This window comes from Megalops cyprinoides, chromosome 3 (assembly GCF_013368585.1).
Source record: "Megalops cyprinoides isolate fMegCyp1 chromosome 3, fMegCyp1.pri, whole genome shotgun sequence".
NCBI classification, from domain to species: Eukaryota; Metazoa; Chordata; class Actinopteri; order Elopiformes; family Megalopidae; genus Megalops; species Megalops cyprinoides.
The window spans coordinates 1098325-1110838 of NC_050585.1; the positions used below are offsets into that span (position 1 = coordinate 1098325).

Below are 12514 nucleotides of genomic sequence, written 5' to 3' on the forward strand. Positions count from 1 at the left end.
CTTGCCAGTTCAATGACGTAGAAGGATATGTCGGGGAAGCAGCAGGTGGGAGAGTTTAGGGATATCTGGCGACATATAGCCATAATTAACCGCTGTGAAAGTAACTGTTCAGTTGACAGTGACTCAAACTACAAACCGCTGCGTTATGATATATTTTAATATTTACAGTGGATCTCCTGAGCCGTTTTAGGCTGCGTAAGTGCCTGTGAGCATCACAACATATGACGGCCCAAACCACTGCCTGTCTGTAGCCGAGCTATGTTGGTAATTAGAACGCTTTGTTAGCCAGCTAATTTACTTAGCTAGCGAAAAGTTGACTGGAGCTTGCATAGTTAGTCGGACGGACCCACCATTAACGCCTGTACTAAGATTAACACAGAGCTTATTACCTAGATAACCAGCCAACGAGAAAAATGCATCTTCGTGTGCGATGGAAGTTATATCGCCGTTCCGGAATCCTAGTTTGCTAGCTAGCGTCATGCAAGAGCTAGACTGACTTCCTGTCTCAAAGTAGCACTGACATTTTCTTTTGGTTTTCTGTAGCTAGCATATTGTTGTATCCTATCTCCAAACCCTTTCTGTGATTCGCAGTACTCGTGAGATGTAGCGATGCCACCAAGCAAACGGTCACGTAGAGAAGATGTCACGGTGGAGCTCGCATGCGAGTGGGGAACATGTCAGAATTCGTTCAGCAGAATGCAGGACATCTGCGAACATGTGGAAAAGCATCTTCAAGCCTTGCAACTGGAGGACGAGGGGCCTGAGACACTGGGTGAGAGTGGAGAGGGGGGTTTGCTCTCCTTTATCATCAGTTCGACCTCAAATACAAAAGTTCACCATTAGCCGTCATTGATCCTTGTAAGTTTCCCATCGTTACGTGTCGCTTGGCTTGATAATAACCTTGTGGTTGACCATTTCCGGTAAGTGGTACATGAGTCAAACTGACCAATTTAGTTTTCGAGGAGAGTTAATTTGTTAAGTATTTACCGAGGTGTAGCCAATTGACATAATGTATAGAATTTATACACTAATAAAGTACTCTAAACAAAATACTCTGTTAGTCCTTATATATTTGGGTTATTTGAATGGTCAAGAAAGGTTTTTGGTTTGCTTAACTCCTGTATATGTTGAGACCTGTGGTATGTGTGGTCTTGCAGCAGAGGTGCGCAGCTGTTTATGGCGGGAATGTGGATTTTGCTCAGTAGAGGGTCCTGGGGAGCTGTGGCGGCACGTCTACTTCCACTGCTACCACACGAAACTGAAGCAGTGGGGGCACCATGTCCTGCAGAGCCAGCCCGACCTGGGCACCTGTGCCCTCGGCCTCCAGAACCGCAACATCGTCCCAGACATCACTGACAACTTTGTTTGCCAATGGGAACACTGTGAGGTGTGTGAGCCCTCTGAGATGACCTTTTGGTCACGCTGTCTGATGACACTATGACTCAGTTTGAAGAATTATCCTATGTTTTTGATTAACACCAGGGTGGATTGTCAGACTATGCTTTATCTGGTAAGACTGTTGAGTGATTTTAGCATCTCAGTGAAACCTGATATGCCTTAATCATTTCAGTGGTGTTAGTGACACTTCTGTGGGCATTTCCTCCATTTGCGTTGAAGGCATCACTGGATAACCCGGAGTGGTTTTACCGACATGTGGAGATGCATGGCATGTGCATGGAAATGAAGTCCAATGGGAAGGAGGAGAGCGTGGTGCATTGCGGCTGGAAGGGTAAGGAATGGGGAGAGAATGTTGTGTATTACATTTCTGGGGGAATAGAATGTTGTGTGCTGTATTTTGAAAGGAGGGGAGGGGGCCATACTGTAGTGCGCTTTAACACAAAGAGTAAAGGCAGCAAGTGAACCATATCTGTGTGGTTCACTGTATCCATATGGTTTAAGGGTGGTTTGAAGGAAGGTGGGTGGTTCCAGGGGCTGGGTGGGTGGGTGTGGGGTTAAGTTGCGAGGGGAATTGGGAAGACATGAGGTGAAAGAAAGAAATCTTTTTAATTGAGGTCACCTACTCTCATATTGATTAGATGTAAGTAGGACACTAGTGTTATTCCTTGAGAAATCATGTCCCTGCTGGAAAACCGTTAAAAAATTGAAACCTCAGCCATCACTCAATTTTAAATCTGCAGAATTAGAATTGTAGAATTAGAACGAGATTGGCAAAACTCCTGATTTATCATCCTAGACATTAAAAATAAAAAGGATAAAGGAATGAAGGGTCACCTATATGTAAAGTATTATTTGATTAGATGGTGAAAGTAACAGCGTGTGTGCATGTGTTGATGTGTCACCCAGATTGTGAGGCAACCTTTAAGGCGCGGTTTAAGTTACGTGAGCACCTGCGCAGCCACACCCAGGAGAAGGTGGTAGCCTGTCCCACCTGTGGCGGCATGTTTGCCAACAACACCAAGTTCTTCGACCACATCCGCCGGCAGACCACCATTGAGGGTGAGAGAGGGGCAGAGATGAGTGGGGGGTGCATGAAAGGCTGTCATGAATGCTTTTTTTTTTTTTTTTTTGTCTGTGTCAGTTATTCACTTCCCTGTGCGTTTGTGTCAGGCCAGCGGTTCCAGTGCTCTCACTGCTCCAAGCGCTTTGCCACTGAGCGGCTCTTGCGGGACCACATGAGGAACCATGGTCAGCTCCCTCACTTTCCTCTCTTTATAGTCCTTACACCACAGGTCAGCAACAAAAAATAGCAGGGCAAAACCAGACATCCTTGTTTTTCAGCAGATCTCAAAGCTGTCTGGTGACAGCAGCACAGAACTTGCACATTCAGTATCATTTTCAACAATTGCCATTTGGTTGCTTAGCAACCTGAGGAAGTCCACTCATGGTAGGGTTACTGTTGACTCAACTCCTACAAAAGCTCTGTGCTGTGGAACTGTTTTTTTGGTAGGTGAAAGGGGATTTTCAGACACGGCTTTATCCTGACCAATAACTCTGTCTGAAATAATTTTTACATGTCAACTGAGCCCATTAAAACATCTGTGTATTGCACACCTACAGCAAGATAACTTTATTTATAACCACATCCATCATCAGTATGGTACTTTTTTTGGAACATGTTTTATTTGAACCAGGTGAAAATTTTCAAACATACCTTCAAGGTGATGACTTGATATTCACATTAAAGGATCACATGGATCTGAAATTAGAACACTTGAAAAACCAAATGATTATCTTCCAGGCTACTTACTCCTCTTTCTGTCTCTTCTACAATGGCAGTGAACCATTACAAATGCCCACTGTGTGACATGACATGTCCATCTCCCTCCTCCCTGCGCAATCACATCAAGTTTCGCCACAGCAATGAGAAGCCATACAGCTGTGAATACTGCGAGTACAGGTAGGGTAGCCATAGGGCAACTTTGAGTTCTGCATGTACGTGTATGGCAACTTATATATGGTTTTAGGATGGCTGTGAGTATTGGGAGTATATGTAGAGCACCTGCGGGGGCATTCTTGCCACTTTGAATTCTAAAAATACAAGGAGGGCATATATGGGGTATCAGTATGACTATGAATACAGGTAGGCCGTAATTGTAGTATGAGTACAGATAGTGCAGTTGCTGGGCGGGACACTCAATAGTAGCAATTTTTCTTCAGGAGTGTGCAGACAGCAGAGATGACAATCTTGTCTTTCAAATGCTGCCCTCAAGGTAACACAAGTGTATGGGAACATCAGCTGGAAAAGTCATCTAGTTGTTGTGCATGGATCCCAGGTCACAGTGTTTAATTCTTGGTGTCTGTGGTTCCCTTATCTTTCAGTTGTAAAAACCTGATCGACCTGCGCAAACATCTGGACACCCACAGCAGTGAGCCTGCCTACCGCTGTGACGTCTCTGACTGTGACTACTCCACCCGATCTCTTCACTCCATCAAGACTCATTACAAGAAAGTGCATGAGGTGGCAGACCACTCAAAACTCATTTGTGTTAATGAAATATGAGTTCAGTTTATAACGTTTCAGATCAACACTGGAGTTGGTGAATAGCCATTTATAAGACTATTCTCTGAAATATTGTACTGATTCTGCAGTTATTTATTATACGTTAAGTTAAATTTATACTTTTTTATGTACAGACACATATTGTAGGGTTGTATGAAAAATTAAGAGTAGTTCACTCTACTTCTATTTTCCATAAACATCTAATCATCACAAAAGAATTTAGGGAACATTGGGTAGGTTTGCTTTGGAATAATGCTTACTCGGTTTGAGTGAGGTGATGTGGCAGGGGTAGTTTAGAGTACCTTGGCAGTTCATTTACTTTTTTGCTAGTGTTTTCTGACTATGGAGAGGAAGTATTTTGTATATGAGTAACTTGCCATTTTTGTATGCTGAAATTGTTTTTTGTGTTGGTTTTATTTGTGTTGGCACTATACTATATATTATGGGCTATCGTACTATTCTTATAAACAGAAGTAGTGTATGAGAAGCGAATGGTGGTAATATTGTTTGTCAATGAAGGTGTTTAGTCATGTCTTCATAGTGTAGCAGTAGTGAATCTGCATATCAGGACAGGGATACAAAATATTTTTGCATGTCATTATCAAGCTAACTTGCTAGTTAGCCATTTAGCTAGCTGGCTGAAAATAAAATAAGATCGCTAACAAGCAAGAGTAAGTTATTGTCCACCCTATTTCTTTGCTGACTGACTAGGAAACCCAGCAAACTAAGAAATTACATTGCTAGTTTGCTAAGGTGGTAACTCGGTGGCTGAAAAAATAAGTTAACTAATTCTCTGGCTTTTGAAATACAATACTGTCAAATTACTTTCCTCTCTATGTTTAGTCAGAATCACCACAGTGAATTTAGAGTGGGACACAACAGAAGGACCTTTATCTTATTCATAGGGACTGTGGTAACTTTATGCAGTCCATCCTTCATTTTCCCACTTAAAGCAAAGCTGAAATAACAGCTGAAGCTCTGTGTGACACTTCAAGGATAAAACAGCCAGGACTCACCCCAGTATTTTTATTGATTGGTTATTGAAATCTATGAATATTTTGAATAAAACAATTTTTAAACCAACCAGAATGGATTTTTTTATAACAGGGTAGAACTTACTTCCATTGCAGTCAGTTCACTAGCAAGCTAACTGGCTGAAAATAGAAGTTTGCTACTGTGCTAGCTGCATAATTCATTAACTACCATGCTAGTTAGCTAATGAGAAACCTGGCTGAACATCACATGGCTTAGCATTTAGCCAATCAGTAAGCTTGGAGGTGAGCCACATGGCTGAAATGCTAGCTATGTAGCTGAGTTATATAGAGAACCCACTAATTTAAAACAAATGGTTATGTAGGTAGCTAGCAATCTAGGTGATTCTCCAGTTGGCTAAAAAGCTTGCTTGCTGGCTGGCTGTCTTTTAATCAGGAGACAGTAGTGTGCAGCTGGCCGCGAATAGAAAATCTAGATTGGGGATGTGAAGACCTTTGAACCTCGTTACCTGTTGTTTTTCAACATAGATGGTAATGTTTGTAAATCAAAAATTATAGTACTGCTGTAAAAATATCTGCATTAAGATTACTCTTGTGTTTAAGCACTTGTAAGGCCCTTAGCTAACTTTTCTGCAAAGCCACATGTTTTTTCTGCCTAGGTCAGATAGTGAGTTCAGCTGGCTACAATGACCAGATGTTGCTGTTGGCTGAATATGAGGAGGGACTGATTGTGAGGAACCTAAATTTAGGTTCTGGAACATTTATGATGATGTAATTTAGCTGGAATAATAAGATGGAGAAGAAGATAAGGGTTGAAGTTCACATTGCCCAAATTCTGTTTATTTTGTTGCCATGTGAGGTTGTATCTAAATTCAGTTTATTTAAATTAAATTAGTTGGTATAGAACAGGGGTCTCCAACCTTTTTTCATCTGAGAGCTACTTTGAAAAAATGAAAGTAGCGGAGAGCTACTCATGTCTTATGTTACTCATGCTTATTCACATAACGTATCAAAACACTCACGTTAACCAGCTGAATTTAGCTACTTTTTGAATATACATGTATCAAATGTCAATATCCAAAGCTCACATTTTGGATCAAGAACATCTTAAATTCACATCAATAGCATGTCAAATGTATGTTCTGTATCCATGTTTCAAATTTTAATGTGTCAAGCTCACATAATATATCAAAACATCTTAAATTCAAGTCATAGAAAACATAGAAAACATTACTACGTTATGACGTGAGATGTCAGGCAAATTTGGTGATCACTGGAAGCTATTTTGGAACATTAAGCCACGTTAAGCCTTTTCCTTATAATGGGCATCAATAGAGAGGAAAACGCTTAATGTAAGATAACGTCCATACTCATAGGATTTTGGTTTTGATTTTTTGACAGAAGTGTTTATGGCAAGGCATGTCCGAGAGAAATTTGGTGATCATTGATCGCTGTTTTGGAACATTAGGTCACGTTAAGCCTTTTCATGTTAAGGGTTTTAGAATGTTCCTGAAGTGCCGCCGAACGTTGCATCTTTTACCGACCGGAATGCTGGTACCGCAGATGAGGCACACATACTTGTCCTTCACATTTGTGGGGAAAAAAAAAAACTTGCGTTCCCATTACTCATGGAAATATGTATGTTTTCTGCTTTTTTTTGGCCTGGCCACTTTCTTTGTTCATCATAAATCTGGCTATTTTATAAGCTTTAACTGGCTTGCTAACACCACCGAACTCCTTGCTTTAGCTCAGTAGCTACCTCAGTAGCTAGCCTACAGCGTAACTGACGTGACGACGTATTGACAAACTTGACAGTAGCGTAAATTATTTGATTGACAGCTGATATCATTTTGTGTTGGAGGGGGGTGGAACATCTGTGTATTTGATTGGACTGAAACGAGAAGAGGTTTCCAGGGTGCATTTATTTGTTGTCGGATTTTTTTGTACATAATCTTTGAACCTTTTGGCGAGCTATTCAAAAACAGGCAGCGAGCTACCGGTAGCTTGCGAGCGACGTGTTAGAGATCCCTGATATAGAATAAAATGTCTGTTATGACTCAGGCCTCAGGGCTGTTTTGGTCATTTCTGTAGGACACCCTAAAAGGGCCTAACTCTTGGTGCTGTGTAATTATGGGGTATTCCTCACAAACCCCTAACTTGCAGGATGGAAAATTTGCCATTCCAGGATCTAATTTGACTTTGTTATGAAGGAAAGGCAGTACAAGCCAAACGTACCCCATTAATGGGGTGTTACACAGCAGGTTTATGAGCACTTGGTATTTCCATCCAAATCCTTGGGATTTATAGTAATGGAGACTAGACTAGCCTTTAGTCAATTATGTAACACTGTAAGTAAGTGTGAGGATGTTTAAGTAGGAACCTGCATTTTTGGTGACCATGTTGTATAGATTGTAGTTCTGTGCTAAGGTTCCTCATGAAGCCACCTCTTTGAGTAGATGTTTACAGTCATTGGATCTCAGTTGGCAATTCTCAAGTAGTCTCTGAATGATTACTGATTTTGTATGCGCTGGTGCAAGTATACAATGATTTATGGAGTAATATTCATGGCTATTGACACACATATATCAGCCTTATTCAGCAATATTCATAAATACGTGTGAATAATAAATGTATTTTTCAAATACCCATTATAATATTATTATAAATATTATATCTTATTAAATAAGCGTAGAATAATATTTTCTTGGAAAAATGTAGTACTGTTTGTTCCTCTGTTACAATGTAAGGAGAAAAAAGAAAATAATACAAGTAAAATAATAGTTAGAATAGAATAAAAGTTTGTTGGAGGGGAGCAAGCATCACTCACTTGTTATAAAAGGGAACATTTGTGTTATAATTGGTTAATGGCAACATCATTTGATTAATATGGTCTTCTGTCATGGGCTGAGGATGTGCTTTGAAAACTATGAAGAAACACATGTTTTCAGAATCTACTTAATTTGTGACAAATGTGAATCTACTTAATTTGTGACAACTGACAAATGTGCCTTGGTCTTTTGTGCTTGGGAATGAATTCTTGTGAAATTCAATGAATTTTTGTTTTGCAGTTACTGAGATCATAATAATTACTGTTGTTTCCATGTAGTCTTGAAGGGGCACCTTCACACTTTGTTTATTTTGAGTGATTCAAATTTAAATTTCCAAGTGTAGTTTAGTTTGGTTTATTTAGAGCTATATGTGAAAGTTTGACACAAATTAAAACAAGAGACAACTGAAACTGAACTTTGTGATATTGGTCCACTATAAAGGTGGGCAGCATGAAAGCAAACCCATTCTAGTTTAATGGAAACCATCTTCTCAAAAAGGGTACTAAACTATGGTAGTGATTTTTGCCTTTGCCTCATCTCTTGTATTGCTATCTCATGTATTGCTCATGATTTGTTTGTAATCTGACATGGCGCAGCGAGGCCATATTTGTGCAGAGCACCTGGGATCACACCTGGTTAACAATTACAAACCACAGAGGGACCTAAACTCAGACCTGCCCTAAAGTACTCTGATCTATCACCTTTCTTCACATTGTCCTGTCAGAGTCCTGAGGATATGAACAGTACCCTCGCCTTACATGTTTTTGATAGGTAGTCTGTATTGTGCATCACACCTGTAGATTGTGTAGGGAATGTCTGCTGCAGGCAGATGGCACATTGGCAAGTAGCAGATTTCTACAAAACCTGGTTATGGATAACACAAGGCCCTATATGAGTATGAGTATGTGTGAATTTTTCACAGATGAGGTTGGAATGGATACTATTATAGTTTTAATATGCCACAGTGTCCAGATTCTTACTTACTATTTAAAATGTTTCTCCCAGGGAGATTTCATTCCCCGCTACAAGTGCCATGTATGTGACCAGTGCTTCACCAGGGGCAACAACCTCACCTCCCACCTTCGTAAGAAGCATCACTTTAAATGGCCCTCAGGTCACCCCAGATTCAGGTAAGCTTCATGTCTTGCTCCACAACAAGACCCTTGACCTCTGAGTATTATATGTGTTTTGTAATGCTCACTTTTGGTGGAGGACATTTGATAAATGTCAGCTGCAGTTTCATTGGTAGAAAAGCCTAATTCAGTGTTTCTGGAACTGTTGTCTGTAGATCACCCTTGGTCTTTGAGTTGTAGTCAAGTAGCCTATGGAGCAGTGTATTAAAAATGAATAGTTTTAATAAAATGAGTCTTTAAATAATGAGCAGTTGGTAAAAATAGTTGAGTCTCTGTAATAAACATGATGGGAATATATTAACATTTACATTTAGTTGCTTAGCAGATGCTCTTATGCAAAGCAAATTACATAAGTTATAATTCTAACACGTCATCTATTTATACAGCTGGATAACATATAACAAGGAAAAACAGTGGTGTAACAGCTGTAGCTGCCATATGCTGACATTTGGCTCTGTGTTGGAGTTTATGAGGCCTTAGTTTCCCATCATTACCTCTCTCTTCTTCAGGTACAAGGAACATGAAGATGGGTTCATGCGTCTGCAGCTGATTCGTTATGAAAGTGTGGAACTGACAGAGCAGCTAATGAAGGAGAGGCAGGAGGGCAGGGACAGGGGAGGGGGTGGAGCCGGCGAAGCTGCCCAGAGTGACTGCACTACAGCAGAGGGGGAGGGAGCAGGTACGGGATTGTCAGATGAAATGGGCGCGACCGAATTGAGAGGGATTGTGCTTGATGGTGGACAGGCTGATGTGACAGATGGTGAGGGGGACTGTCTCGGCTCCATCATTCACGTGGAGAGTGGGACCAATGAGCAGGGGGAAAGTGTCTTCTTTGTTTTGACCAGCACCAGTCCGTCCCAAGCTGTAGTCCTCTCTGAGGGCACGGGGGAAAACGTGATGATGCAGTTACAGGACACAGCCCAGCAGCTGGGCATGGAGGTGGTGTAGATCCCCCTATGCACGGGCATGCACACACACACACACACACAGGAGAAAGGAGAAATGGGCAGATGTCCACTCTGGCTTTCCATCATTCTTGTGTTCTCATATCAGCTGTGAGGCAAGGGAATGTCCCTCTGAAGCATCAGCCCTCTTACTCTTTATGTGTATTCCTTTTGTTAAGCCCAATTTAGGGCTAGGCTTAGCTGAAGGCATTCCAGGACTGTAAATTCACCAAGAGTGGAAATGGAATGTAACACAAATCCAAATGATGTTGGTGCAAAAGTATATCTGAGAATCAAATTACCAGCTTAATTTATGGTCCATCAAGTTTCCATGTCAAATTTGGCCTTGACCTAAGGGTGTGTTTATGGGAGAAAGCACTGTGCACTCTTTGGTGCTTGGTGGCTGGTTGTTTTGAGAATCCACAAAGTGCTGGCACATTGCGTATGTGACCCTGTCTCAAACAACATGCTTAGATGCCTCAACTTCACTACCTGTGTTCACACCACGTCACATGTCACCGTGTAGGACAAGCTACGAAACACCTTCATCTGCAATGAATGCAGCCCATTTTGGGCCTGACTGATAGTATTCACAGAAAATCTACTTGACAAGCATTGACTAACATTGTCTAACATTCAGGTTGGTATCATGTTGAGAGACTGTTGGGTCATTACACATTGCAGTATGTTAAGAGTGTGGAGACTGTTAAATGACTAATTGTGTGCTCATTTATAAATAAAGCAGATGTTTATTTTGATGATTTTTTTCCCAATAAAATGGACTTTGATGTGCATTCTTACAAGTGTGTATATTTGGCACTGAAGCTCTGAAATGGAGTGCTGTTATATCTTATGTCTAATTGTTTCTCCAGAAGAAAACTTAACTGGAATATTACCAGGGCCAAGCTCGACAAAAGAGAATATGTATGTATGCAAAAATGTTGCAGATGTATTTCTCTAACTCCATGCAGTGTCAGTCAGATTGCTTAATGCAACACTAAAGAACTTTTAGAATCAAATCCAGATTTGAACTAGTTACGTTGTGAAGTGTGTTTTCCACTTCAGCTGTAATTGTTATAGTGTAACAGCATCTAGAGCTGTTTAAGAGTTACAGTTCAAGAATTTAGTGTATATAAATTATATAACTAAGTAATATCAGGGTAATGTCTATAAATGTCCATTACTGCTTTTTCTTGTAGAGTCAATATAGTTTAGTTCAGTAGTAGCTTTGTTTTTAATTATGCGCACATTTGCAAAATTTGCTATTGGCTTTGATTTGGTGTGTTATGAGGAATGGAAAAATTATTTTTGACATCCTTTCCGTTTACAGCTTTTACACTACGGTTACTAGAAAATGAAAAAATACACCTAAAAACTGGTGGCCAAACCATATGACCTTGTCATGGCATTTTTATTTTCAAGATCCGTCTAATACATCTTTGCGTGTCTGCATGTTTCAAAGATTTCCATTTAACTGTCCAACCAATCAAGATTTGTAGCAAAACTGGTTTGTGACCCTGTGATTTCAGTATGCCTCTGAATTGAATGTGATATCCATTTATGTTCAATACAGATACAATATTCTGATCATGATTACAGATGAGTGTCCATATAACAGTTTAGTGAAAGCTATACGTCAGTATGTTGAATGGTCTCATTTAAGTGCTGCTCATAACGTTATATTACATTAATGTCATTTAGCTGATACTCTTGCCCAGATCCACTTACACGGGTTACAATTTTTACACATTATCCAGTTATGCATCTGGATATTTACTAAGGCAGTTTTATTTTAAATATCTTGCGCAAGGGTACAACAGCTGTGCCCCAGCAGAGAATCAAACTGGCAATCTTTTGATTATGAGCTCAACTCATTACCATCACCACCACCACACTGCTGACCCATAACATCACTAAAGTGGGTAAAATTCAGTGGCTCATGATATGACAGTATCATGATAAAGTTTGGTGACATATGATTTAGATGTACATTATATGGACAAAAGTATTTGGCCACACCTGTTTTTCAGGGTTTGGGCTAGGCCCTTTATCTCCAGTGAAGGGCAATCTTAATGCTTCAGCATACCAAGACATTTTGGACAATGCTATGCTTCCAACTTTGTGGCAACAGTTAGGGGAAGGTCCTTTTCTATTCCAACATGACTGTGCCCCAGTGCACAAAGCAAGCACTGTAAAGACATGGTTTGATGAGTTTGATGTGGAAGAACTTGACTGGCCCTCACAGAGCCCTGACCTCAACCCCATCGAGCACCTTTGGGATGAACTGGAACAGAGATTGCGAGCCAGGCCTTCTCATCCAACATCAGTGCCTGATGTCATAAATGCTCTACAGAATGAATGGGCACAAATTCCCACAGAAACACTCCAAAATCTTGTGGAAAGCCTTCCAAGAAGAGTGGAAGCTGTTATAGCTGCAAAAGGGGGACCAACTCCATATTAAAGTATATGTATTTGAATACAATGTGTACAACAACAATGTAATGGTCAGGCATCCGAATACTTTTGTCCATATAGTGTATCTGCCAAATGAATAAATGTAATGTGTGGAGTAAAGTTCACATGTGTCATGCTAATTGGTTATCATTTAATATCACATCTAGAGTATGTATTAAGTGTGAACATCACAAATTATTTG

General features: G+C 40.4%; 1 protein-coding gene across 5 annotated transcripts; it reads left to right on the forward strand.

Annotated features, from left to right (window-relative positions):
• On the forward strand, positions 1-10677 carry LOC118775739 (histone H4 transcription factor). 5 transcript variants are annotated; one of them, XM_036525796.1, is made up of 10 exons: positions 1-45; positions 592-772; positions 1158-1387; positions 1618-1729; positions 2305-2457; positions 2569-2646; positions 3238-3358; positions 3781-3919; positions 8787-8911; positions 9424-10677. In XM_036525796.1, the coding sequence occupies exons 2-10, from the start codon at positions 610-612 to the stop codon at positions 9860-9862; spliced, it is 1560 nt and encodes a 519-aa protein (XP_036381689.1). In that variant the 5' UTR covers positions 1-45; positions 592-609; the 3' UTR covers positions 9863-10677. The 5 variants fall into 5 exon arrangements, with proteins under 5 accessions (XP_036381689.1, XP_036381693.1, XP_036381694.1 ...); XM_036525800.1 differs by having other exon boundaries at positions 1161-1387; XM_036525801.1 differs by having other exon boundaries at positions 1206-1387.
• Positions 10678-12514: the final 1837 nt, after the last annotated feature.

Bases quoted from the DNA above. Each gene is read 5' to 3' on its own strand.
- LOC118775739 (XM_036525796.1), top strand. From the start codon at position 610: ATGCCACCAAGCAAACGGTCACGTAGAGAAGATGTCACGGTGGAGCTC. The intron at 1,388-1,617 runs GTGTGTGAGCCC...TTTGCGTTGAAG, and splicing joins GCCAATGGGAACACTGTGAG to GCATCACTGGATAACCCGGA. The intron at 3,359-3,780 runs GTAGGGTAGCCA...CTTATCTTTCAG, and splicing joins TGTGAATACTGCGAGTACAG to TTGTAAAAACCTGATCGACC.